General features: G+C 48.4%; 2 protein-coding genes across 2 annotated transcripts in view; one reads left to right on the top strand and one right to left on the bottom strand.

The window, feature by feature from the left end:
• Nucleotides 1–13: 13 nt before the first annotated feature.
• On the bottom strand, nucleotides 14–6,727 carry CLRN1 (clarin 1). The gene is made up of 3 exons (XM_032120215.1): nucleotides 6,409–6,727; nucleotides 3,101–3,280; nucleotides 14–2,121 (listed from the first exon to the last, which is right to left on the bottom strand). Exons 1-3 carry the CDS (start codon nucleotides 6,659–6,661, stop codon nucleotides 1,856–1,858), a joined length of 699 nt encoding a protein of 232 aa, XP_031976106.1. The 5' UTR covers nucleotides 6,662–6,727; the 3' UTR covers nucleotides 14–1,855.
• A 2,864-nt stretch (nucleotides 6,728–9,591) lies between these two features.
• MED12L (mediator complex subunit 12L) overlaps nucleotides 9,592–26,173 on the top strand; it is a 102,070-nt gene continuing 85,488 nt past the window's right edge. Inside the window, exons 1-10 of the mRNA XM_032119988.1 lie at nucleotides 9,592–9,757; nucleotides 15,938–16,042; nucleotides 17,823–18,014; nucleotides 18,621–18,780; nucleotides 20,838–21,007; nucleotides 21,621–21,731; nucleotides 22,104–22,367; nucleotides 24,514–24,663; nucleotides 25,178–25,277; nucleotides 25,456–25,592. Of these exons, the coding sequence (XP_031975879.1) occupies nucleotides 9,659–9,757; nucleotides 15,938–16,042; nucleotides 17,823–18,014; nucleotides 18,621–18,780; nucleotides 20,838–21,007; nucleotides 21,621–21,731; nucleotides 22,104–22,367; nucleotides 24,514–24,663; nucleotides 25,178–25,277; nucleotides 25,456–25,592 (1,488 nt within the window). The 5' untranslated portion in view covers nucleotides 9,592–9,658. The remainder of the gene's footprint in view (nucleotides 9,758–15,937; nucleotides 16,043–17,822; nucleotides 18,015–18,620; nucleotides 18,781–20,837; nucleotides 21,008–21,620; nucleotides 21,732–22,103; nucleotides 22,368–24,513; nucleotides 24,664–25,177; nucleotides 25,278–25,455; nucleotides 25,593–26,173) is intronic.

Genomic DNA, 26,173 nt, shown 5'->3' with positions numbered 1-26,173 from the left:
CCACAAACACTGCGTGAGACAAACATGGTCTTAATTTTATTTTGCTGGTAAGAAGTTGTTGCTTGCCTCAGGAACAGCTGGGCTGATGCTCGGGCACAGGGGGGGATGTGGGGGTGGTCGAGCCAGGCTTTGGGCACAGTGACCCCTGTGAGGACACTCAGACCCCAGGTTGGGGCTGCTCTTTTCCATACAGCAAAGGAATGGGTTTGCATTTGCTGTGTAGTAAACAATACCATGAGATGCAATACAAATTATATTTTAAGAACATACATTAACATTAGGAAGAATATGTATATAGATGAAGAAGAAAATTATGAAAAAGTTGGGAGTTGTACTGATTTGTAGAAGCCCTTCCACATTGTTAAAATCTGGGGAGATGCAGGGGCAGAGCCACCTTGGGAAAGGATACAGCTGACAAACCTTTACAATAACCCAGCAGTATTTTGCCTTTCACAGTAAAAGTATGAAAAATCACATCAAAGTCAATAAGGCCTCGTGGGCTGGTAGATCCTGAAGCACAGAGGGCTCTGGTACCTGGGCCTGACCTGTACCCGGGGACCGAGTGGATGCTGGGTGGAATTGCTCCTCACCCACAGCTGGGTGCAGCCCTTGCAGATAAATGGGGCAGGGGTTCTCTACCCGTGTTTGTTCTGAGGGCTGTTTCTGTGCCCTGTGAGGAGCACCTCACCTCCAAGGCAGCCAGGGAACCCCACAGAGGTAGTGTTTGGTGGTGCGAGGCTCTGCCTGTCCGTAGCTGGGCTGGCTCTGCCTGGCGCAGCATCTGTTGCTTTTGCTGACTCGGGGATGTTTAGGGGGGCGAGGGCTGATGCGTCCGTCTGTTCTGGCTTCCCGTGCCAGACCCTCATGTGCTCGTTCCTCAGTCTCTGCTGAGCTGCAGCCTGCACAGGAGCCTGTCTGTTATGTTATTGCTGCCCTTTGCCAGAGGTTCTGACTTGGTTTATTGGTGGTGTTTGATGAGAACTTGCAGGGCTGTTCTCTGGAGGGGGCAGTGGAAGGTGAAGGTACCTGGGCTCACTCCCGTCACTCTGCTCTGGGAAACGCCCTTTGCCTGATGAGCAAAGAGAGTTTGTTCAGCAGCACCAAGCCTGGCTGCCTCCCTTGGGCAAGCACGTGGCATTTCCCCTGCATCCGGTGTGCTGCGTCAGCTTTGTCACCAAGCTGCAGCAACTGCTGGGGAAATGAGGGCACCCAGGACTCTGGGTTTGGAGCACAGTTTGATTTGTTAAAAGAAAAAACCCGGAGAGTTTAATGGAGAGAAATGATGCTGTTGCCATGCATGTGAAGCCAGATCAAAGTGCAGGTGTTTGGGTTTTGCCCTCTGAGCACCACACATGTGAGCTGGAGTCTGAGGGGTGCTGGGGCAGAGCTGTGTTGTGCATTGTCCTGTCCCTTGCTGGGTGTCTGTAAGTTTACTGGCTGTCCCTGGGCCCTGCTGCTCTGACGTGGTCACGGCTTCATCCTTGCCTTCACCAGGGCTGAAGGGCAAAGCTGCTGCTGGTGAGTGTGTGTTTCTAGTGCAACCCACCGATTGGACTTCCCAGATTCAGTGCAATGCTACTGAGATTCCTGTTTTACTTCATACCAGCCACTTTCCAAAGTTTACAGGAAAAAAGTCTTAGTAAGGTCTTACCCCAAGAAAGAGGGCTTTTCCATCCAGACATTACCATCGAGCACATCTTCTTTTGTTCACGCATACACCTTATTGACGCTTATTTGAAACTTCCCTTTTTTTACCTTCTCTAGAGTTAATCATTCACAAGTTGGTACATCTGGTGGTTGTTGATTGTAATAGTGACAAATTTCTTTACTTGAAATATTCTTAAATCCCATAATTTTAATACATCAGGTCAACCGCTCCTGTGATTGTCCCTGAATCTTTTGGTTTTGAAAAGGGAAATTCAAATCCAGCAAATCGGATTAGCAGGGCATTGAGGAAGTGCACCAGGGAGCAAACCAGGATGGTCCAGAAGGAATTTGCAAAGTGTTCACTGTGAGTCTTGAATGTAAAAGTTCCCTCTTTGAAATTAGCAATTTTCTCTGAAAGGTGGTGGATCTTCACCTCTGAGGAGAAGAGAATCATGATGAGGCAACCACAGGAACCTGAAAGGGAGGGGGAGATGCTCATCACCTCAGCAATCCTTCAGCTACGATGTACACTGCAGCCAAATACCCCATGGAGAATGTTTTTATGGCCACTTAGCTTTAACAGGGATTATTTTTGGAATCCAAGCCAATAGCTATTGAAATGGGTAAGCTTTTCTAATCGAATTTGGCTCAGGACCAGGAATATTTAACATAGCTGCTTTAGTGCCCTGAGCCAGCAAAGTATCTGTGCTCATGTTCAGCTTTAAGTTGCTCATTGTCCCGTTGAGCGTAATGGAGCTCTCTCTGTGCCTGAAGATAAACAGGTACTGAAGTCCTTGGTTAAATATGATTGTAACATGTAATACCTTGTAAAGCCAGGGTAAATCTGCCTGTCAGCCAAGCCAGCAGCCCAGAGAGTGGGTGCATGGCAGAGGGATGGGGACACTCTGTTATCCCTGCACGGCAGGGTTCTTCTCAGAGACCACACTACAGGGAGCTGCTGCCAGCCTCTTGCTCTCTGTCTGCTCAGCTCTTCTGTCCTTGGCAAGGCTGTGCTGCTCTAAGTGGTGGCCTCGCTTACATTGTCTGGAACTCTCCTGTTGTGGGAGCAGTTGCATCACTGATGTATTTTGGTTGTTTTTTTCCCCCCTTTTCCTACTCTGGCGTGGTTCCTGATTCTGACCGTGTGTTGGGTGTCTGTGATGCCACCCCAGCTCTGGGGCCCTTCTGCCCTGGATTCCTGCAGCTGCTTGCCCATTCCCGTCCTGCCACCCACCCTCGTGTGGGATCTCCCCATTTTATCTCTCAACTTCAATTTGGAAAACACATGTTTTGATACAGCAGAGTCACCCGCCCTCCTGCCTGGCTTGATTTAGCCAATTTGGAGACAATGCAGCCACACTCCTTAACTCGCCCTCCTCTGCTGACAAAGGGTCATCGTGAGTACTGGACTCAGAGCGGTGTCAGCCCTCAGGACAGACCTGCTGGTACTCACAGGAGATGAAGCTCCAGAGGTACAACCCGACAGGGCCATGCAGTGTTTCGTAGGGGCTGCCAAAAGCATTGAACATGAAGAACCCTGCTCCCACCAGAGCAAAGACAATCAGTACTGTACAGAAGAGAATGACACTAACATGGATACTTGCAGGGATAATTTTGAGCAAATCTGGAAAAACTGAAAACAAAACAAACACAACATTATTATACACATTAGGCAAAGTTGTCTTGAAGTCAGGCTGGGGGTTCCTGCTCATTTGTGATAACTGTTTTAATCCTGCTCTTCTAAATGCAGCCAGATGAAGTTATTAACTAGAAATGCTTTTTCATGGATATTTGGAGACAGAAAAATTCTGTGAAACTCAGAAGCATAGACTGGCAAGGAGAGAGAGACCAGCTCCACGGAAAGGCTCTTCTCCCCTTCCTGTGGGTGGTATTTGGTCCTTAATGTAGTCCTCTGGGAAAAACCAGGAAGTTTTATTTGAGGAGGCAGGTCTGGCGCAAGGTGTCACAGAGGCCTCTCACAGTGCCAGTGTTATGGGACTGATCTCCCTCGGCTGAAGGCTTGGCCATCCACTCTTCTTTGGGAGTGGGACAATAAGTCTTTCTTTAGGCTTTGTTTTCATTTATGTTCATGAGGTCCCACAAAGTGTTGTGACATAGGAAATGAAATTATCCTGTGATTATGGATGCACAAATTCAGGAATAATTTATTCTAAATATTTTTATGCAGCTTTTAAGCTACTATTTCAAATTCTGGTCCTGTTTGTCTAGGACACAGGGATAGTCATTCAGACAGCATGAGAAAATAATTTTTAAAAATTCCTGTTTGTTTGGCAAAAACAGGTATTTTGGAAGGAACTGTGAAATACACTTCACTGCTCCTGATCCATGGGGGCATGACCAAAGTGAGGTACTAATGCCTCGTGCTGCTTTGCTGTGGCTGTAATGTGTGGAGAGTGAAGCAGCCTCACATCAATTACTCCTCCTTGTAAGGTCTTTTCCAGCAAACTGCTCTGCAGCACCATGCAGGAACACAGAGCAGCAGGTAATGGGGGTATCAAGTCCATTTATCTCTCTGACTAGATGAAAAGGAAATTACTGAAACAAATGTCTGCAAAACTCATGAAGTTCAGCAAGTCCAAGTGCAAGATCCTGTGTGTGGGTCAGGGCAATCCCAGCACAAACACAGGCAGGGTGGGGAATGTGTGGAGAGCTGCCCGAGGAGGAGGATGTGGGGGTGCTGGTGGATGAGAAGCTCCACGTGCTTTGGCCACGTCCACTGGCACCCAGAACCTCCCCGTGCCCGGGCTGATCCCACAGTGTCAACAGCAGGGGAGGGGGGATTCTGCCCCTCTGCCCTGCTCAGGTGAGACTCCATCTGCAGAGCTGCCTCCAGCCCTGGGGCCCCCAATATCAAAACAACGTGGAGCTACTGGAGTGAGTCCAGAGAAGGCCAAGGAGCCAGGCTGGGAGAGCTGGGGGTGTTCAGCCTGGGGAAGGGAAGGCTCTGGGGAGACCTTAGAGCTCCTTCCAGTGCTCTCCTGTGCAGGATTCCTACAAGGAATAGCATTAGTTCCTGTGACACTATCTGATGTTTTGGGAAAACATGCAAAACTGTGTATTTAATACTAGAATTTTGTATTGTTTATTTCAAAAAACCAAATTATGGCATTGAATGGTATTGAATCCTCGCACCTGCATCTATATCTGGTTATGTTGTTAACATTTCATATGTGATGCATCATGAAAAATTAATTCCAGAAGCAATGTTGTCTGGAAATGAAAACATTCCTTCATGGTCCTGAATGAACCTGTGTGTGCTGTGCATGACAGAGACCTTTAGAAAATGAACCACTGACCTAGAAACTGATGGGAATGAGTGGGAACAAATGGAGCAGAAGTTTTCCCCAGCTGAACTGGGTTTGCTGGCAGAGCAAATTCATACTACAATTAAAAGAGATATAGTGGTCAGAGGGGAGCATTTAATGGGAACAAGCATAGAACTAAATCATTTAGCCTATTTTCTGTGTCTGTTCTCCTCAGACATGCTAAAGTGCAGTGAGTGCATTAAGCTATGGCTTTGTATTTTATAAGTTTGTCCTGCTTTCCAGAATGCTCCTGGTGAGCTTCCAAGGTACCGAGGTGATGGGAAGGGGCTGCTGCAGCCCCAGGGAACAGGGTCAGCATCTTATTCTCAGTGCTCTCTGAGGTGAATGCTCCTGCCCTGGCTGCAGCTTGTCCCCATCCAGCTGTGCCTCACAGCTGTCACTGACTGAGCCTGAGTGTCAGTCCCAGAGCTGCTGGCAGCTGGACCAGCCCTGGGTCATAAGTCTCACCTACAGCAGTAAACCAAATCCTTGGGATTGCATAGACCCCTCTGAAAATTCACCCAGGGTGCAATAACTGCACACTGGGATGGCACACAAAGCAATCAAGAGGGACCTTCAGCTGTATAAACAGACTAGTGATGGAATTTAGAGAGAACAAACACTAATACTATATTAAATGAACTTGGTCTATTTTGGGAAAATGTTATATAGTAAATAATTTCTGGTACCTAGTCTGGGAACCTTCCCTTGCATTAAATCACTGGTGTGAACAATTTGCATGTGCTGTTGTAGCAGGATTATAAACTGTGTGCTGTAGCAACTTCAGGTGAGGTATTGTTCACACAGCAACTGGCTTTTACTGACTGTTCCATGTGCTGCTGGGTACAAATGTGTCTCACTTGATCATTTTTTTATTGATCTTCTTATCCTTGAAGATTAATAGGTTATGAATGCAAAGTGAAGCCATTACTAATACTCTGATATTCTGTGCGTCAGGTACCGAGTCAGCCAGCATTCCCCAGACAGCCTCCCCCCGTCCTTCTTCCAATTAGAGCCACAGATTGCGAACTTTTGGGCTGCTTTGTTTCTCCATAGCAGCCAGTACCCCAGCTCTTTCCCGAGGCTCTTGCTGGTTTAGTTCATTCTTCTTGACAGCACAGAGGTAACGTTGTAATGCTGACACACAGAGGAAGATGACAGAGATTAATTAAACCCCCCAATTATTCTTTTTTAAAGTAGTAGTATAAATCTTTTGGAATGTGGATATTTGTGTAACTGCATTATAAATTCTTGAAGACGTTAGCTAGGCTGTATTAGCATCATAAAGTAAGTTACGGACCCTGAAGATCAGAGCACTGTAAGGGCAGCGTTGCTTTGGCGTGGCCCGTGCTAAGGGGCCGTGCGGGCAGCCCTCTCCCGCCGCCCCAGCTGGCAGCAGGGCAGTGTAAAGAACTCAAACGCCATCGGTACTCACATGAGAACTGGAAGGGTCTCCCCCCGAGCCCGCACTGCCGCACACGCTGCCCGGAGAAGAGCCCGTACTGGATCTCGCCGATGAACTTGTGCAGCTCCGGGCCGGTGGCGTTGACGAGCAGCGCTCCCGTCGTGCAGAGGATCGTCCCCCTCACCCAGAGCTGGGTGCCGATGGCCGCCGCCGTCCCCAGCGCGCAGGCGAAGCTCAGCACCCCGGCTGTGCAAAAGATCAGCTTCTTCTGCTGCGCCGGCATGGTGGCACCCGCGGCTGCCCGTGAGGCGGTGCCGAGGTCCCGAGCGCTGGAGAGCCCCAGTGCCCAGCCAGCCCTGTGCTGCGTGCCCCAGTGCCCAGCCAGCCCTGTGCTGCGAGCCCCAGTGCCCAGCCAGCCCTGTGCTGAGAGCCCCAGTGCCCAGCCAGCCCTGTGCTGCGTGCCCCAGTGCCCAGCCAGCCCTGTGCTGAGAGCCCCAGTGCCCAGCCAGCCCTGTGCTGCGAGCCCCAGTGCCTAGCCAGCCCTGTGCTGAGAGCCCCAGTGCCCAGCCAGCCCTGTGCTGCGAGCCCCAGTGCCCAGCCAGCCCTGTGCTGCGAGCCCCAGTGCCCAGCCAGCCCTGTGCTGCGTGCCCCAGTGCCCAGCCAGCCCTGTGCTGCGAGCCCCAGAGCCCAGCCAGCCCTGTGCTGCGTGCCCCAGTGCCCAGCCAGCCCTGTGCTGAGAGCCCCAGTGCCCAGCCAGCCCTGTGCTGCGTGCCCCAGTGCCCAGCCAGCCCTGTGCTGCGAGCCCCAGAGCCCAGCCAGCCCTGTGCTGCGTGCCCCAGTGCCCAGCCAGCCCTGTGCTGAGAGCCCCAGTGCCCAGCCAGCCCTGGCTGGAGGATGCTGTAAAGGCTCTTCTTCCCTGCGCCCTTCTGTACAGCTTTGCAGATTTTTCAGTGCATCCCCTGTCACTTGATCGCGAGGGTTTAGGATGACAGATCTCTGTAATTTGATGAGTGCTCTGCTCATTCCAGCCCCCGGCGGAGTGGATGAGTGGGGGGTTCAGAGACCAGCTTGGCTGCTCTATCTGATTATCTGCTCTCCATAAAGGACGTTTTCAGAGTGTTTATTTTTGCAGGTTTTCTTCTAAAGTCGGCAATGCTGAGCTGGTCTCTTGGGTTTTTTGGTTGTTGTTTTATTTTCTTGGTTTGGTTTGGTTGGTTTTTTTTTCCTTCTGGGTGTATTTCTTTTTTGCTGTTCTTTAAGGTAATGCCCAGGTAACATACAGCGCCCTGCCAAACCGCTGACTTTTAGTATCCAGTTGCTTTTGGGCACCTGCTTGCACTTGCTTTGCCAATCAGGGTGCTCTCTGGCAGGGGCAGTGTGTCTGTTATATACAGTGCTGTTTCGGCTGCAGTGTGTAGAATGCTCAGGCAAACTGCTCAGTCCAAGTTTCAAATATACACAAATACATTTTGTCTTAAACTTCACGGAAGATCCAGCCCACCCTGAGGCTCAGGAACACACGGCTCCTGCGCCTCATGTCCTGCTGCCGCTGGGCACCTGCCTTGCTCTTCGCACGGCGTCCCCTGGAGTGTGGCCAATGCGGGTGCTCGGCGAGGGCCAGAGGCACCGTGTGCATCCATCTACCGACTGCCAGGGACTTCAGCAAAAGCGGGGTTTGGGTTTTTTCCGAATCAGATCACCTTACTGGTTTGTTAACTGCATGCATGCACTCTGCAGGTGGTTCAAGAATATCATATCATCTAGGCTTAAAGACTGAGTCTAGTTTAAATATGTAGGTTTTAAGGAAACCTGGAATTGAAATGAAATAAGGCTGTGTAAAAAGGATTTACTGATTTGGTTTGGGCTTTTTTTTAAGCTATTGCCTGTTTATCAGACTTGCTGGTCCTTGCCTTTGCAAGCACAGCTGGATGCATGAAAATAATTAATATGAGACAGTGTAGGTCAGTACCAGCCTTTATTATACCAGTACTTTATTGCTATTACCTAGTTCAGCCGCAGCTTTCAAATTATCTATTGTTTGACTAGAGAACTGCTTAGAGACAAAAGACACGTGGTTTGCCTGTTCTTGTCCATAGCACATTTAAACATAAGCTCATTTGTAGAGTGCTGCTGTTAATTTTATTTAGACTTGTTTGCAACCCAGTGTCTAGTCTCGTTTTTCCCAAAGTACCCCGTGTCCGTACTGTCCCAGAGATGCAGCACGGGGAGAGGATCTGGCACAAATAATGGGTAGAAAGGGGAAAACTTCTCATGCTTGCTTGCTGTAACTCTGATAGAGGAATGTACCCACCACTCCAGCACCTGAGGAAAGGACAGCTCTGCTAGGCGAGGGGAGGGCGTTCTGTACAGCAGGGCACGGGTTCCAGGCTGTGATCGCGGCTGCAGCCCTGTCAGTAAGGTGGGCAGGTGTGGGATAACTACTGACGCGGAAAAAGGGAGCCCTAGAGCTTTCAGGTTGTATTGCTTGTGTTTTGAAGATCCATTAATCAGAAACTGCGCTTCTCTTGACATCACATCTCCTGTCCTGCTTAGCCCTCTGGGCTCAGTGGATCCACTCGGGTGGTACAGGAGGGCCCCCGGGAGCACCCCTAGGGATGGCGGAGCAGCGTGCCCTGTGCCCAGAGTGGCAGCTGGAAGGCCATGGCCAGCCAAGGCTGCAGCTCCTGGGGATATGGTCACTGCTGCTGGAGCAGCACCGTGCTCCTTTACAGATGGTCGGTACCTCTGGGAGAAGGTCGGGAGAGCGCACACGGACGGTACCCTCGCTCCTCCGCTTGGCCTCGGGGCGCTGGAGCTGGGAAGCGGGGGGGCTTTGCTGCTCTGCCGCCCACCCGCGAGCCGCACGGGGCGGTTCGGACCCGCACCGGGCAGCGCCCCCGGGGCGGCCGGCGTTGTGCGGGGAGCTCCGTGCTGCCGGGCGCTCGCTGCCGCCGAGGGGATTGATGATTTCTTCCCCCATAAAGATGGGGGAAGCGCCAGGGTGCGGACGCTGAGCCCCTGCGGGTGCTCGGCCGCCCCTCTCCACTGCCCGGACGCTGCCCCGGCGCCTCGGCCCCGCCAGCCCGGGGACAGCCGAGGGCTCCGTGCCCGCCAGCGCGGGGGCCCGGTCCGCACCTGCCGCGGGGGCGGAGGGGATGGGCCGGGCCGCGCCGCCCCCGCCCGGCCCCGCCGCCCGCAGCCCGCCCCCGGCGCGGGGTGAGCGGGGGGCGCGCCGCCGATGCCGCTCCCTGGCGCTCGCCGCCCGCGAACATGAGCGATCATGGCCGCCTTCGGGCTCCTCAGCTGTGAGCACCGGCCGCTCAAGCGCCCGCGCCTGGGGCCGCCCGACGTTTACCCGCAGGACCCGCGCCAGAAGGAGGTGAGACCGGCCGGGCCCGCGGCTGCTGGCCCGCGCCTCCCCCGAAACTTTTGAGCGGCGCCTGCGGAGCCGCCGCTGACTTGCATTTTCTGCGGTGAGCGGGGGCCGCCGTCCCGCTCACCGCCCCGCTCCCCGCAGCGCGGCCGCGGCACCGCGCTTGCCTGCGGGGAGGGCGGAAAAGGCGCAGCCGTGAGGGTACAACTGCCTGCTGTGAGGGGCACCCCCGGCCTGTGAAGGGCACCCCTGGCTCAGGGAGAGTGAGGGGTGCCAGTGGCCGGGGGTGAACGTGGTCCTGCTCAGCTGCCCACCATGTGTCTGACCTGATGGCAGGGATCTGCCCTCAGAGGAATGAAACGCCGGCACGGAGTTGAAGGTCGGGAAATGCATCTGAAAAGGGAGGGTACAGGCTGAAAGTTGTGCTTTGCCATCAGGCTGTGGCTCTCCTTCTTGCAAATACCACAACCAAACCCACAGAGACCCAGTGCCACCAGAGCTGGGGCAAGCGTGTAGCTCAGGCAGGTGCTGTGGTGTGGCTGGCTCCTCCAGCAAAGCTCCACAGCGCACTGCTCTCCCTGGCCTGGCTTCAGTCTTGCTTCCCAGCTGCCAATCCTTCATAGGTGAACGGAAGGAGCCTCTGGGAAGGGTTTGTGAACTGGATGTCTCCCAGCAAAGTCAATGGTTTCGCCGAGATTGGCCTTGTGTGCTGTGTTGTGTCTTGTACACAAAGCTGTGTTTGCAGGTATCTCTGCCCCGGCCTCTGGGGTGTCCTTTGCTGCTGTCCCTGGCTGCCCTCTGTCCTGGCGAATTCGGCACTCATGGAAGTCATCAGGCTGGTGATGAGGATGAGCACTGCTTAACTCGAGCAAGTACAGCTGGGTAGCCATGCAACCCTCTTCATGCTTTGCTCTTTGCCTGGTCTGTTGTCACGTTGTATTGTAGAGGTTTCCAGCAAGGAGGCTAATTAGGGTAATTTGTTAGTAGTTTATGAGCATCATCATCTGGTTCACATAGGCTGGAGGGCAGCCGTAAGAGTGACTGCTGGTTAGCGCTGGCTGAGAGGAGCCGAGACACCAGGCAGTAAAAGATGTGGATTTAAGTCCATTGCTAATGCTTTGAGACATACCTCAGGGTCTGTGACCTCCGGTATCTTTCTGTCTCCTCACTCTACTATTCATCAACCTTGATGGTCACAGTAACTGGAAATACTCCTCTAACTTGTAGTTTCTATGCTATGACAATTTCTATCCTGACTAGGCTGGCAGGACTGCATCCAAACTTGGCTGTGACAATGTATGGAGATAAATTTTTAGTTCTGGACTGTTGAATATTTTTAGTCAGGTGGTGAACTGATTCTTGCAGACATATTTATAAATATGCAGCCCATTACAATAAGAATGGAAGTAGCAAGTACCCAGATGGTTAATATTTAAAATAGGTTTCATGGGTGCATTATTGACTAGAAAATAACTGCAACAGTCTCGTTACTGGCCACAATGGGATTGATTTCCCCTGGTTTGCGGAAAGTCTTTGTTCCACCTGTGTTGGTGCAACGTTTTTGTGTGTGTCACATGTACAGGACACAGCCCTGTGTCCCCTAGCTTCGGGGCTGCTGAGGGCTGGCTGTCATTTGAAGGAGACCAACACAGACTTACAGGTCCCAGTGGAGCTGGGATGGACTCTCTGGTGATGTCGCTGTCGCCGACTGTTGTTCTGTGCCTTTCTAAGCTCCCTCTCTGCCAGGAGCAGCACCTCCCGGGGTCCTGGGCTCTCATGCTTTGGAGCCTGTTCACCTGGGTACCAGGTGCAAATCCGTGTCCTTAGCAAGGTCCCCTGTGAACAGCCTGGGCTAGGGCTCGGCCCCTGAGCGCTGGGCGTGCACCCTGTGTGCAAAATACCCTCTGCAGAAATGAGGGTGTGGGGGGAGGAAGTCTTCAAATGGCATAGGCATAGCTTCTGCTTGGAGGCACTTACCTGCTGGGGCTGCTTTTAGCACCTCATATTGCTCTGAAAGGGAAAGACCGGAAGAAATTAGCTTTCCTTGTCTTTCTGTAATGTGGTTTTTTTGAACTTTGGTCAGTGCTTTGCAAGTAGTTTCTCTGTACATGAGCAATGTATGCTGCTGATGTGGAGCAAAAGGTGCTTTGGAAACCAGCCTCCCACCCCTTTCCAGCCTCCTACCCCGTCTCGGCCTCCACTTTTTTCCTGGCCTCTACTTGCCCTCCTGCTTTCCACCTCTTTCCAGCCTTTTCTCTAGAAGACATCTGAGCTCTCTAGAGTTTGTGACGTTAGCCTGTCCTGGCTGCAGCAGCTGAAGGCAAGTGTTGGAATCAGCTAACACTTTTTTGTGCTCTGAATTACCACCATCTCCTTAAGATGGGTAAAATATACTGCAAATTGTGTTTGTTACAAGCCAATAAAACCATGGAATGTGCCATGTCTGCAGGCCAGAGCCTGATGATTTTACTTGTGAGTAATGCTTTTAACTTCAGTTGAATTGGGTTTCAAAGCATGAGAAAGTACAATTGACATTATTTTATGCTAAGAAATAGTTTTCAGACAGAAGAAATGACATCCTCTTCTCTGCAAGTGGTACACAGGATTTGACCCTCAAGGCTCCATTCTCCAACGTCTGCACTCACCAGTAGCCCAGGCTCCCTCCTCGCTGGTAGGATGGGTAAAGCAGTTGAAATTTCTGCCAGAAGCCTCTCCAGAATGGTCCCCCATATCCCAGCTGGGCATCCCTCTGGGCCCTTTCAGTGTCTGTTCCATCAAAACCTGCTCTTGCCCATGGTTGGCTGCTGGGCATGGCTAATCCTTACTTGTAACTTAGGAGTTGTTGATTTGGGACAGATAATGCTCCTCTAAATATTTTATTCCTCTCTGCATCATGAAATACAGCTTGTTTCATAATCTCTGACTGGCACAGTATTTTATAGTCTTTTTTGGGGAGTTATTTTTTGATCTTGTTGTTCAAACCTGGCATTGGATAGTGTAAGCTGAACTGAGTGGAGGGTTTATCGCCCTGGGTTGGAACCCTGGACCTCCCTGTCTCCACAGGTTTGGGTCTCCAAGCTAATGCTGTGGTTACTCCAAGCTGCTGAAGGTATGAGCTCTGTCGTATTAAAAAGACATGAAGCAAAAGATGGAGCATGTGAGAGGATCTAAAAGTAATGACTAATTTAAAAGATTCACTTAGTTGCTTTTGTGAGTTTAATTTGGACTTCTTTTAGAATTCTATTCTGAAAGGATATTTTTGAGGTTTTGGAGAAAGATTTCAAAGATTCCTTGGGTTTGCCTGTCAAACAGTGCTGGTATAGCTCTGCACATTGTCTGTTTGCCCAGCTAAGATGTCAGAATCCACTGACCAGTTCCTAGTTTATCAAAACCTTGATGCATCCTTAGCTCCCTGCTTTTCTTTCATTGGCCTGGTGCTGCATTGAGCAAGTGTTACTGCAGCTGTAGGGAAGCAGGAGAATGCTTCAGTTGAAAGAGCTCATTCCTATTAATTAAAAGCAAATGAATATAGGATTATACAGTCCAGAACACCCAACAATAACACCACAATGCTCGATTCCAGCAGTGAGCTCGTTTGTTCTCTTGTAGATACGGCTGACCTGAGGCAGCTGGCTGGGTAAGTGTCACAGGTGTGGTCCTCAGAGCAGCACTCTGGAGCGAAGGACCGTGCACAGACTTCTTGCAGGAACACCAGCTCGAGGTTCTCAGGCTGCCCTTCTGACAGATCCCGCCTGTACGGGCTGTGTTCACACACGGGGCTGTGCACGGGGCTTGAATATCCCACACAAAACAAGTAAAAGTCTGTCTGAAACAAATTAGTGCAATTTGGGCCTGAATGTTCACTTGGCTATTTAAAATTGCAGAAGGGTTTTAAGCCTTGTTTGGGCACGCTTGGGGCCGTGGCTGGCGTTTGGAAAGGCAGCTCGCCATTCCTGCAGGAGCCCAGAAGAACCAGTGTGTTGTGGCATGGGCACCACTCAGTGACAGCAGCCTGAGTGCTCTTGTTCTTCTCCTTAGCACACGGCCAGGTAGCGTGGACTTGCCCCTGGTACGATCAGCGTGTACAGCTGAGCTGTGCTGGCGTTCCTGCCTCTGTGCCCAGGAGCTTCCCCTCTGCCAGGGCACAGCCCTGCTCTCAGGGAATGAGCCTGAGCTGGTAACGGAGCTGGTACGAGTGAGATGTAACGAGAGCTCCTGTGAACATCCATTTTATCATTTTGTTTGTAAAGGTGTCTCCATTCCCTGTGTTTGCAGGTGATGTCTTTTCATTTCCATGTGGTGCTCAGTTATGTAACTGTGCCACGTCCTGAGTTTTCTTGCTGAAGTAGTAGAGGAAATCTGAGCTACTAATGGAGCCAGACAAACCAAGCACTGATGTGTTTGTGTTGTCAGCCCCTCACAGCTTGTTCCTACAGTGGTGGTAGGTGTGGAGTACAACAGACTGTTCTTGGTTATTTTCAGCATAATGCTGAAATTTAGATAGTGTGTTTTAAAAGGCAAAGTTTAAAGATAACAGAACCGGGGTCAGCTCTGGAAGTGGTGCTATTAGTAACAATGTCTCCATCTGTTTGCAATTTACCTTTTATTTGTTTGCTTGTAATGTCTTTGATCACTTCCAGCTCTCTCTGTAGCTGTGTTTTCAGGACTGTCTGGGGGATAGTGTGGGTGGAGTAGTGTTCCAGCAATTCTGGTGGGTTTAATTTAAAATTCAGATGAGCTTTGCTAAGTTCACAAACCTTGGAGAGCTTAGAGTTCCTCAAAATATGTTAGTCTGCTGTGTTACTCCCAAACTTTGGGAAAATACTGAAAAGCATAATGCATGGCAAAGTGTAAGAGAAGAAACTGAAAGGAAGCTTCTGGGTCGCTATTTTTGGGAGACATGTCACCCAAAACTAGGAATAAAATCTTCTAGAAAAACGGTGACATTCTTAACTTTATTTTCTGCTCTTTGCTTGGTCACAGTGCAGTTGCTCTTTGCTTTCAGAGGGTATTTCACAGCCATCTCACTCAATACCAGTTGTCTGTGGATCACCTGAGCTTGTGTAGAGTACCTGTGGTGGCAGGTAACTGCTTCCTTGGGGAGATCTGTGCCTTCTCTTCAGAGGCAGATTGGAAAAACCCAACAAGTTCCCATCCAACTGGTGTAGGAAAACCTGTCTGGCAGGCACGTAATCCTGAATGAGTGAACAAATGGCACAGCCTCCATGGAAGAATATTAACTTTGATGAAGGCACAGAGTGAAGATAGGGAAGGATGTGGCTTCCTTAGGAAATTTGTGAAGACCTGGGGGTGTGTTTGTGCCTAATGCTGCTGACCCCCCTCTTGCCTGCTGTGTGTTCCTGCTGTGAATGCAACCCAGCCAAGCCTGCCTAAGTACCAATAAACAGCAAAATGAAGGTGTGTTGACAGTGCAGTAGGAGACCAGTCATGCTTCCACTGCAGAAGTAGCTCCAAAAGAAGTGGGTTTAGTTGCAGCAGGGCTGGATGTTCACCTGGAATTGCTTTTACTAGAGGTGATCTGTTTCCTGTTTCAGTAGATGTTCTCAAATGATGATGGTGGGCCCATAAACCACAATAGAAATGTTTTAATTGTCAACAGAACAACAATACAAGCTTGTTTTCCTGCTGGGGTAGGGACATATAGGGTTCTGGTGCTAAGGAGAAGTGTGCAGCAGCATTCTGTGGAGCAATTCAGCTGCTCCCAGGGTATCTGAGGAGAGGGGGATGTGTTGCTCTCCGAGTGCTGGTCGGGGGGGCTGTGGTCTGACACCACTTTCACAAGGGAAATTTCAGCCTGTGTGCTGGGGAGTGCTCCAGGTTTTACAGAGGATGCTAGTGGTGCTCCAGGTTTTATAGAGGCCTTGCTTCCTGCTGCCCTTCTCCTGGGCAGCAATTCCCTGTCAGCAAAACCAGCAGCATCTGTCAAGTGATGGCCTCAAGTCTGTAGTGAAGTGAATACCTGATGGGGACCAGAAGGTAACAGTGGCATCATGTTCCCTTTGCCAAAAATCCTGTGAGTGTGCAGAGGGCTCTGAGTGTTCAGATGAACACAGAATGTGATGTACCAGCAAATACAGAAATTTTCCGTATAAAAGCATGCTTCTTGGAATGATGCAACTTCTTAAATTGTCGTTTCATCTTTTGCGCTTAAAACACTCTTTACAGGATGAGCTTACGGCAGTGAATGTAAAGCAAGGCTTCAGCAATCAGCCTGCCTTCTCTGGAGATGAGCATGGATCTGCCAGGAATATTGTCATCAACACCTCAAAGGTAAGACAGGGCCTTTCAGTCTGGGTGCACTCACGGAAATTGGAACCAAGCTGACAGTGGTGGTACTTGGGTCTGGAATGCTTGGCTTTCTAGTCAGAAGTCTTGGTATGAAAGTTAATTACAGAATGAATATCAGAATGCTGGACTACCTGCTGTCATCAGTCTTCAGAGGAAACCATGGATGCCAAGGAAAAAACACAACTAGCACACTTCAGTGTACAAGGGACATTACGCTTTTGCTCTTGTTCTTTCATTTGCGTGACTTACTGAGACAGCAGTGACTCCTCCTTCCCTGGAAGTCCCTGGTGCTTACATGTCTATAGCTTGCTTTGGTCTTTTATCTGTTTCCCCAGGGTATTTTCTGCCAGGAGAAACTGATCACTATGGTCCAGATCTCTTGGAAATGTATTCTTGGACTGTTTAGTGAATTTTAGCTTAGCTCTTCTGTGGTTGTTTTTGAGAATCAAAGAAGTTTAAGATACTTAAGAGCAATAAAATTTACTAAAATATTGGTTACTATCTTGCAAATTGAAAATAATAGCTGTTTAGAAAAAGCCTTCCCATATTTCTTTGAAGCATCTGTCCAGATTAATGTACTCTTTTGTAATTCTTTTTTTTTCCTGTTGGAAAGGCAGGAAGAAAGCATTTGGAAGGAGAATGTTATCAAGAAACTTATAAAAATGTTTTCAGACAAAGTAATTTTCTGCTATTTGACTTTGAAAATCTAACTTCTTATGACTTATTAGAAAATATGAAATTATGTATACAGTGTTACTCTTTTAGTGGAGGAAGAGATGCATGTAAATGACAGGGTTGCTATTGCTGAAATTTTAAAAGTTTTCCTGTTACCTTCTTCTGAATTGTCCTTTTTCCCTAGGAATGCTACCTGCAGGCATTTTCTCTCATATATTAATTATTCACGTTTTGACTGTTGAACAGAACTGTTTGAAATGTGGAACATAAATTCACAAGGAAGTGCTTGTCGTTCTTTCAATATTTAAGTATAGAATTACCAAAATAAGTTCAGTATCTCCTAAAGGCTTCCCCTATATTTTAAAATGACCCAGTGATGATTATTCTGAGTGGCAGGCGTATTATTTATTCCTATTATAGTCATTCTGAAAAGCAAATAAGCTTACATTGGAAATAAAACCTCTGGGTTTTTTTCCTGCTGTTTTGGGATTGAGGTACCAGGGGACCAAATCTTGCAAAGTTTCTCCTTGTGGAGGTACCGGGCGGTAGCAGAGGGGCTTTGAGTAGAAGTCAGACTTCTGAGGTTCCCTGAGACTTTGAAACTTTGGCTGCTGTAGCTGCTGATAGACAGGCAATGGATGCAGTTCCTGTGACAGCTGGTTTGATCTAAACAGAAGTGAAAAGTGTGTATTTATGCAGTTTGTGCTGCCATGAAGGGCAGGAGGGGAGGAATGTTCTCTTAGGCTCCACTGCACTGGGGCCTGGATCCAAACAGGTGTTGGCTGGCAGGATATAGCTCTGGGCATGCAGTGGCTGTCCCAAGGGGCAGCTCAGCCCTGGTGGCCTTGAGCCCTGGTCCCTTTGATTGTTTTTGCTGACCCACAGCCTCTACAGTGGTAATGCAGATGTATCATACAGGTGTTTGATATTCTGAACCCCCCCTCTCCTCTCTGCAGGGAATAAGTGTGATCCCATTGCACTGCTCTGGAGCGAGGACTGCATCCCTTCAGATGGAAATCCTTGTGTATTAATGTACAGTAGATACTTAATTACTGGATTGTCATACATGTTTTTCTCCCCCCCCCAGATCGGTGCTTACTTCAGCAGCATCCTGGCAGAAAAGCTCAAACTTAACACTTTCCAGGACACGGGGAAGAAGAAACCCCAAGTAAATGCCAAAGACAACTACTGGCTGGTGACTGCTTGGTCTCAGAGTGCAATTCACAACTGGTTCATGGATTTGGCAGGAAGTAAACCCCTGACTCTCTTAGCAAAAAAGGTATCAGAATATCCTTCCTCTGTTTCCTGGCTATTGGATTCTACTGGGCTGGGCTGTAAGAATAGCGCAGTATTTTGGAGCATGCTGGATGAAGCGTTGTGCTGGAGGCAGCTGGGGCTGTGCAGTGTGCCTTCTCTGCAAGGAGGGGGCTTGAGCAAGGGGCAACTGCTGATCTGACTGGCACAAAGTTCCTTTGAATGACTACATTTCATGTCCAGAATGTTTCTCTTGTTGAACCCTTACCCAAAACCATGACAGAGCTCTGTTTTCCAGAGGTACTGAGGATCAGCTCAGAGGATGTTCTCCGCACTTTGGATGTCAGTGGCTGTTGAGAGGTTTGCTCATGGCCTTGTAGGCATCTCTGAGTAGGTCAAGGATGCTCCTGATGAAGCCTGGAAGACTGTAGGGCAGTGTCTCTTTTTTGTCAATCCCTGAGTTCCCCTGTGCCTGGACAGTTGGTGTTGTCAGCACAGTGGGTCCCTGGGCTGATGCAGAGTCTGCCACCCTCCAGGCTGTGTGAGGCTGAGCAGTGGAGGCCTGGGATGACCTGCTGGAGCCAGCTGCTGTTGGACTGTGTGCTGTAACTTGCTGCCTGTTTTCTTTCAGGTTCCCATTCTCAGTAAAAAAGAAGATATTTTTGCTTACTTAGCAAAATACTCTGTGCCACTGCTGCGAGCGGCATGGCTGATCAAAATGACATGTGCCTACTATGCTGCTATTTCTGAAGCTAAAATCAAGAAACGCCAGGCCACTGACCCAAGTATTGGTAAATAAATGTCTTTAATGTCTCCATGCATGGTAATAGCTGAAGGGGCCTGCTTCTCTTTTTCATGGCTATGGTGTTACTGGGTGTCCAGAGAAGAATCTTTGCAGTGGGAATTGGAGTAAAAATGCTTTAAAATCAGTTTCACTTTGAAGTATGTGTCAGAGTACAAAGAGCCATGGAACAGAACTACTGCCTGGTTGGCTGCTTCTGCTCCCAGCTGAATCCTCCCAAAATCTCCAGGTGCAGCACCTGAGGAGATGGCTGTGCTGCATCTCAGCACCGACACCGGTCACTGTGGGACTGGTAGGAGTGGCAGGGGCTGTGCCAAGCTAAATGTTGCCTGGGGCTGAACAGAATTGCTACTTTAGAATGCCCATAATGAAATGTGCAAATTTCAAATCTTATTTATTAGAACACAGCTGGCAATTTATGTATTTTAAGGACTACTCTTAAAGGGTGTGTTCTGAACACATTGTGTTCAGAATAGACAATTTCAGTGCTGTTTAGCAGCATCTCTGTAATGCTGGGAGAAATGTCTGCTTCTTCCTGCCAACTTGCCCTCATGGGAGGGGTGTAAGGAGGAGGTGGGGAAAGCTAAGGCTGTCCATGCCTTAGTTGTAATCGTGTATCTACACCTACTTTGCTCTGGCTGGGAGTAGCAGCTCTTCATAGCAAAGGGGTTCGTGTTTCCTGGGAGGGTGCAAGGTGGTCGTGTGTATCTGGGGTTGGCAGGTACTCCTGCTCTGGTACCCCCCTCACAGTGGGGGCGAGTGAGGCCAGGCAGCGTCTGTGGGCTGAGGGGCCAGTGGCTTTATCAGCGCATGTTCTGAGCTGGGTTACTGAAGATTTGGTCCTCTGTCCAAATTCCCTGTTCTGCAGAGGTTGTTGAGAGCTTTTTTGGGAGGTAGTTTCGTGTGTGTTACTGAACAGCCTTTGGCATTTCCCAGAGTGTTTTATATCTACGCCTTGGCTACCAGAAAGGTGGTATTGCATTGTTTCCAATGCAGTGGCACAGAGACATTGGTAATTGCTTTGGGAAAATTATTCTTTCATACTGTCACATGAAATAAATTTGAACTAGTGGATTTGAAATTGTTTTCCCAAAATCAAGCGAATGTTTGATGTAAATGTAGTTAAACTGCTCTGTGAAAACACTAAACCCCACTAGCTTCATCCAGAAATTCCAGTGGGTTTGGGTAGAAAAGCTTCCAATGTGTAGTCTGTATTTGTTGACAGAGTTGCCAATTACAGATGCAAAAGGCAAAAAGAAGGAATGTGCTAGCTGGAGTCTGAGATGGGCAGTGGACAGTGAAAAGAGTTGTGTTTGAGAGTGGTGGTTTCTGTAGCTCTGACAGTAAACAGCTCTGGTTGTCACAGCAACTGCATTATGGAGTCGTAAAAGAGGGTGCTCTTGTTAAATGTTCTGTTTGCTGATAGACACAGCTCTGCCAGAGGTTTGTCTCCAAGATATTCACAAATATCCTGGATTGTTCCAGTTGCTGCTGAGAGAATTCCTTCCTTACAAATCCTCTTTTCCTCTTTTCACTGTGCCATGCAGACCTGCTCTGTGCTGGTCACACTGACCACAGAAACTGCTGCTGGGCTGCTGCAGCCTTGTCAGAGTGAAAACCTGGAGAAGCTGGCATTTCCAGAGTGGTTGCAGAAGGAATGGTTTTATAACCTATTGCTTGTGCAAATTTCCAATCAGTTTTTTGTTGGCTCTGTTTGGAGGGGGAAAGCAGTAAAGCTTCAGATGGAAGGAAATAATGTAGTATATTTATTTTATCTATTTCAAGGCAGTTTTGTGACTGACTGTTGAAATCTGATGAGACAGGCGATTCCTTAAAGGCGCAGCTGTGTCAGTGCAGGCTGCTTGCACACTGACAGCTCTGAGAGCAGGTGCACACAGGAGAGCCCCATTAATTTGCCAGAGATGCAGGGGTAAGGCTGGGGACAAACATTTCTGGTGACAAAGACAGTGTAACTTTGTTTCAATTCTCACTGTGCAGGAAACCTTTGATCACCTGAAGTTTTCTAATTGCAAACGTATTTTGTAGAATGGACTCAAATTGTAACCAAATACCTCCGAGAGCAGCTGGCAAAGGTTGCAGAGTTCTACCATGGAACTTCGAGCCAAGGCAACAGCTCTGTGGCGATGCCTTCAGAGGTGGAACAAGCCCTGCAGCAGTGGGAATACAATGAAAAACTGTCATTTTATATGTTTCAGGTAATACTTTTAGGAGTGCAGGGATTTTTTTTTTAGTAACTATTCCCGGAAAATCCAATTTTAGAACTCAGTGGTAACTTTTGTCATAAGACTTGCATAAATTGTAAATGCTAATCCCTTTTACAGATTTGGTGGCTGAAAAAGCTCTGATTTGCTCAGTCTGCCTGATTGCAATTGCAGCAGTGCACTCAATTATTCCCTCTCATATATCATCCCATCTTTTCAGGGTGTTTTCAGTGACCGTGGCTCAGGCTGAGGCCACTGTGGCACATGAAGCCTCGGGTGTTGGAGTGGTGGCCGGGCTTTCAGTTCTGCCTGGTTCTAGTGCAGCAGAACACTCTGGTTGTTTCCAGCCCAGGGCAGAAGCAGCAGGAAGGTTTCTGGGAGGGAGTCACCCCTGCTGAAGCTGCGCAGAGCACGGGTGCTGTGCCTGGCCTCCTGTCTGTGGCACTGCTGGCGGCGCCGGGGCTGCAGCGGTGCTTGAGGGAGTTGGTAGCTCTGTGGTGACACGGGTACCGAGGGCTCAACCAGAGTGAAATGAACCATGGAATTACACAGCTGCTTGTTGAGTGCTCCCAGGTAACATGTGATGTGTTATTTGAAATCCTTTAAGGAAGGAATGCTCGAGAGACATGAGTATTTGACATGGATACTGGATGTTTTGGAAAAAATCAGACCCACTGATGATGATCTTCTGAAGCTGTTGTTGCCACTGATGTTGCAGGTACGTGTATATTTTAAAGCCAAAGTCAGTGTAAGTGTGATTCACACCTGTTAAATTTGTGGTGATAAAATCTATATAAATATTGTTTGGTGCATGATTGGAGTTTATAAACGCCTATGAGATGTTCATGCTTTATAATCCTTGACTCAGTTTGGTAGAGGGAATCTTTTACTGTAACTGGTCCTGGAAAGCAGATGAAATTTTTAAGAGAAAGAAGTATAGATGTACATTTGAGCTATTCTTTTCTAACTTCTGGAATCCTAAACATTGGAAGTGTTTCTTTCCAGTTCATGCATGACAACTGTTAGGTTGTCAAGGAAAATGGGTACACGGAGCAGACCGTATAGTAAACTGCATTTTTTTAAATTTCAGTACTCAGAAGAGTTTGTTCAGTCAGCTTACCTGTCCCGCCGCCTTGCATACTTTTGTGCCAGGCGCCTGTCCTTGCTGCTCAGCGATGGGCCTAACCTTGGAGCTGCCCATTCCCCTCACATGATCCTCGGACCAAGTAACCCTCCCCTGGCAGTGCCCAGTCCGACTGCCCCTGGGGTGAGCCCAGCACAGATGACCTGCTCAGATTTCCTCGCCTGCCCTCAGCACCGTCCACTGGTGTATGGACTCAGTTGCATGCTGCAGGTAGGCCACTGCTCTGCTGCTCTTTGTTTTCAAGGCTATGTCCGTTCAGTGTGTTGGAAAACAGTGGGGTTTGGGTGGGACAAGGTGTGCTAGCTGTGGTTTGAAGTGTACCTGTGTCCATTAAAGGGTGATGGATGTGGGGAGAGTGGGTGGGGGGTCTCTGCACCTGCTGAGGCACAATGGAGCAGCCTCCTGGAGAAGCTTGTGGTGTCTGTGTGTCTTCGGCACCTCTGCTGGGGGAAGGAGTGGCTCTGCTGCCTGGGATGGCCAGGCCTTCCCTCTGGGATAGAGGGTTTGCTCCACGCATCTCATCCTGTTCTTGTCACCCCCGTGGTCCTGCCAGGCTGTGTGTGCCTGCTGAGTGTGGCTGGGCAGCCACAGCACCGCGCTGACCTCTGCGAGCCCCGGCCCGCGAGGGCTCCTTTGCTGTCTCCAGCCTGTCACTGATGCCTGGTGCCACTGTAGGACATCTCATGTTGGTTTTGTCAGTTTTATGGGCAGTTTATATTGCCTTACCAACTTCTCCAGTTTTCAAGACCGTAGAACAGAAGAGTCTGCTTGCTTGTGTTCGTTGCTTGGCAATCACAGAAATATCAAGAGAGTAATTACTTTCTGAAGAAGGGCGCTTGTGACGAGCTGTGGTTGTTTGCCTTCCTGAGCCCTGATCTAGTGAGACTTCCCCAAACCCTCCTGCTGTTGTTTGCTCAGTGTCTCTCCCTGGGGGCTGCACAGAGATATCCTGCTGCTGGTACCAGGAGTCTGCTGATGCTCATGGGATCACAGCATCATGGAACAGGTCAGGGACCTCTGCAGATAATGTGATCTGTGCCCTCCCTAGGCAGGGTCAGCCAAAGCAGGTTCCGCAGGACGATGCGAGGCTGGGTTTTAACGCCTACCCCAACGCTCTGGGCAGTCTGTTTCAGTCAAAGAGCTCTCCTAGTAGCAGCTCCCTCTCTGAGGGCTGCAGCTTTCCCTGGACGTTGCAGTGTGGGAAGTCCAGAGCCCGGAGGCAGGCAGGGTTGTTCCCAGGGCAGGTGTGTTGGTGCTGTCTGAGGAAGGGAAGTGGGAGAGTATCCTCGTCCCTCTCTGCTGAGGGGGCCTGAGCCAGGAGGTTAGATTCTCTCTGGTTCTCAGTGTGCTGTGACTTTTTTCCTCTTGAACATGGATCTGCTCTGGGAATGCTGGGTTTGTCTCCGTCCTGGGCTGCTGGGCTATGCTGTGACCTCTGGCAGTGTTACAGCGATTCTCTACTGGCAACACAGCTGGTCATCTTCCTGCGCAGCCTCTGCTGTTTGGGTTTGTGTGTGCTTGTTCTGCTCTTTTCTCTCCTTTTCCCCCTTTCCCTCGTGCCGTCACATGGGTCCATAGCTCAGCCTGGATTCAGACAGGCTCCCCACCTTTCCAGAGGAATGTTTCTCTAGGCAATGTTTGTCAAGATGCTGTTTTCTAGTCCAGATCTGGACTGGGGGAGCTTCCCAAGAAGCAATCCAACAGTCTCAAAAATAAACATCTATAAGATGAATCAACTTGTGTCATTTCAGATGGTATTGAAGGTCTGACCCCAAAGAGCAGAAGATTCTGCTGTAGCTCTGCTTGGTACCAAATGCTGCAGGGTGGTGGTACCTGTGACAGGCCATTGTAAAATGACTGTTTTGAAGCCTGTCAATGCAAAATGCTAAGTTCATGGTGCATTTAAATTACTCCTTTATGCTTTCAAGTCTTGACTGAGGAGTTGATTTTAACTAATTTCTTAAATTTAAATTTTTCACATGTAGCTTCTTTCTCTAAGCTGAACAACAAATGATTTCTTTTTTGTTAAGCCTGTTACCATTTTGCAGAAAGGATCTAGCTGAAATGAACCTTTGGTGATGGTCTTTGATGTTGTTATGAAAGCAATACAAATGGAAATCGAACATGCATATATTTAAATTTATTTCTTTTTAATAATGAAGAAGGAAAATAAAACAGTAGTTGTATTTCCTCAAATGGAAATTCCTAAAGTAGTTGTGCATAGGCCTGTCTTATTTCTTTCACTGTAGCAGTTGGACCAAAAGTGATTCTGATCTCATGGACTCTTATTGTAGGTTTTGTCTATCACACATGTTTGGAAAAAGAAATTACTCCTGTTTTGTACTATTGCTTGCAGACCGTAACTCTTTGTTGCCCAAGTGCCTTGGTGTGGAATTATTCCACAAATGAAAATAAGAACATTAATCCAGGCTCACCTCTGGATTTACTTCAAGTTGCTCCATCTAGTTTACCTATGCCAGATGGAAATTCAGCCTTTAATCAGCAGGTAAGAGCTATTTCTTGCCAGATTATTAAGATTTGGTTTATATCCCAGTAACCATTTTGATCATTAGGACTGCAGCCAAGTTTGGGTATTTCTGTGAGTCTAGTGTCAAGGCTAGTGCTGTGCTGGTGTTGACCTTCATTGTGGGACAGCTTTGGGGAAAATATCAGGAATTTTATTTACATTCAGATGTTTTCTGTTATTAAACTGAAATTACTTAAAGATGTAAAATGGCAAATAAGAGGAAGCTTTGTGTATGTATTGGGAGATGTGACTTTTCACACATGCTGAAAGTTAAGTTTTGCTGGGTGGAATGAAAGGAGATGATGTTTTATTGTGCAAGAAGATTCTTAGCAGAGAAGATTTGAACAGAATGTCCCTCAGTTTGTTGTTCCCAAATGTAGGGAGTGTTGTGGAACACTGTGGGGTACCTTGTTCCTGCTGAGAACTGTCATAGGCTTGACGTGGAAATTGACACTTCCCACCACCAGCTAATTAGCAGCTCTATTTCTTACAGGTTCGGGCAAAGATTTATGAAGTAGAACAGCAGATAAAGCAAAGAGGCCATGCTGTGGAGGTGCGGTGGTCGTTTGACAAGTGCCAAGAGTCAACTGCAGGTAAGACAATTCCAAACAAACATTGGAGATTTAGGGTTTACATCTGTTCTTCCTTGAACAGTATAATGAGTGTAATTCTGTTGCCTTACCATTAATCCCAGCAATAGATTGCCAGGTGAATGTCTTCCTGTGTAAACCCTTTTTTTTTGCCCTGCTCCTGTCCCACTCCCATCTCCAGGGGTGACCATCAGCCGGGTTCTGCACACCTTGGAAGTGTTGGATCGGCATTGTTTTGACAGATCAGATTCCAGCAATTCCATGGAGACACTTTATCATAAGATCTTCTGGGCAAATCAGAGTAAGGATAACCAAGAGGTAATGGCTGCAGTCTCCTCTCAATTCATAATCTATCGACAATGGATTTAATTTTTACTTACATGAATTGTGTGTTTATTTGATAGAGAAGCTTTGGGTCTTCTTGGTGTGGTTTTTTCTTTACTAGTGGGCAGCTGGGTTACAGGATGCAACTGCTCTTTGCTGTTGCCATCGTATTCTTCAGTTCTGTGTACTGCAAACCTCAGGAGAAATGATCTAGCAAGGGTTTTTTTTGGATGCTGCCAAGTAAAATTCCAGATTATTGCCTTGCTGACAACGTCTGCATCTATTGTAGCAAGTAATAAATTACTAGGCTTTTTAGTATATTCTAAAAAATATTCTAAATATTCTAAAATATTCTAAAACTACATACTCCTGGAGTTTTTGATATTTTTGCCCCCGCTCCTAAACCCATTTCCAGAGATCAATAAAAAATTTAATCAGTAATCCGTGGAATTTTTAAGTCCTTTTTTTTTTTTAGCGTGTGTGTAGTGCAGATGATAATGGCACTGGGTCTATGTATAACACCAAACTCCTGAATTTTCTTGGAAGGTGTTTGGAGAAAAGAAATATCTGAATTT

This window comes from Corvus moneduloides, chromosome 10, assembly GCF_009650955.1.
Source record: "Corvus moneduloides isolate bCorMon1 chromosome 10, bCorMon1.pri, whole genome shotgun sequence".
NCBI classification, from domain to species: Eukaryota; Metazoa; Chordata; class Aves; order Passeriformes; family Corvidae; genus Corvus; species Corvus moneduloides.
This window is presented reverse-complemented; position numbering and strand designations above follow the sequence as displayed.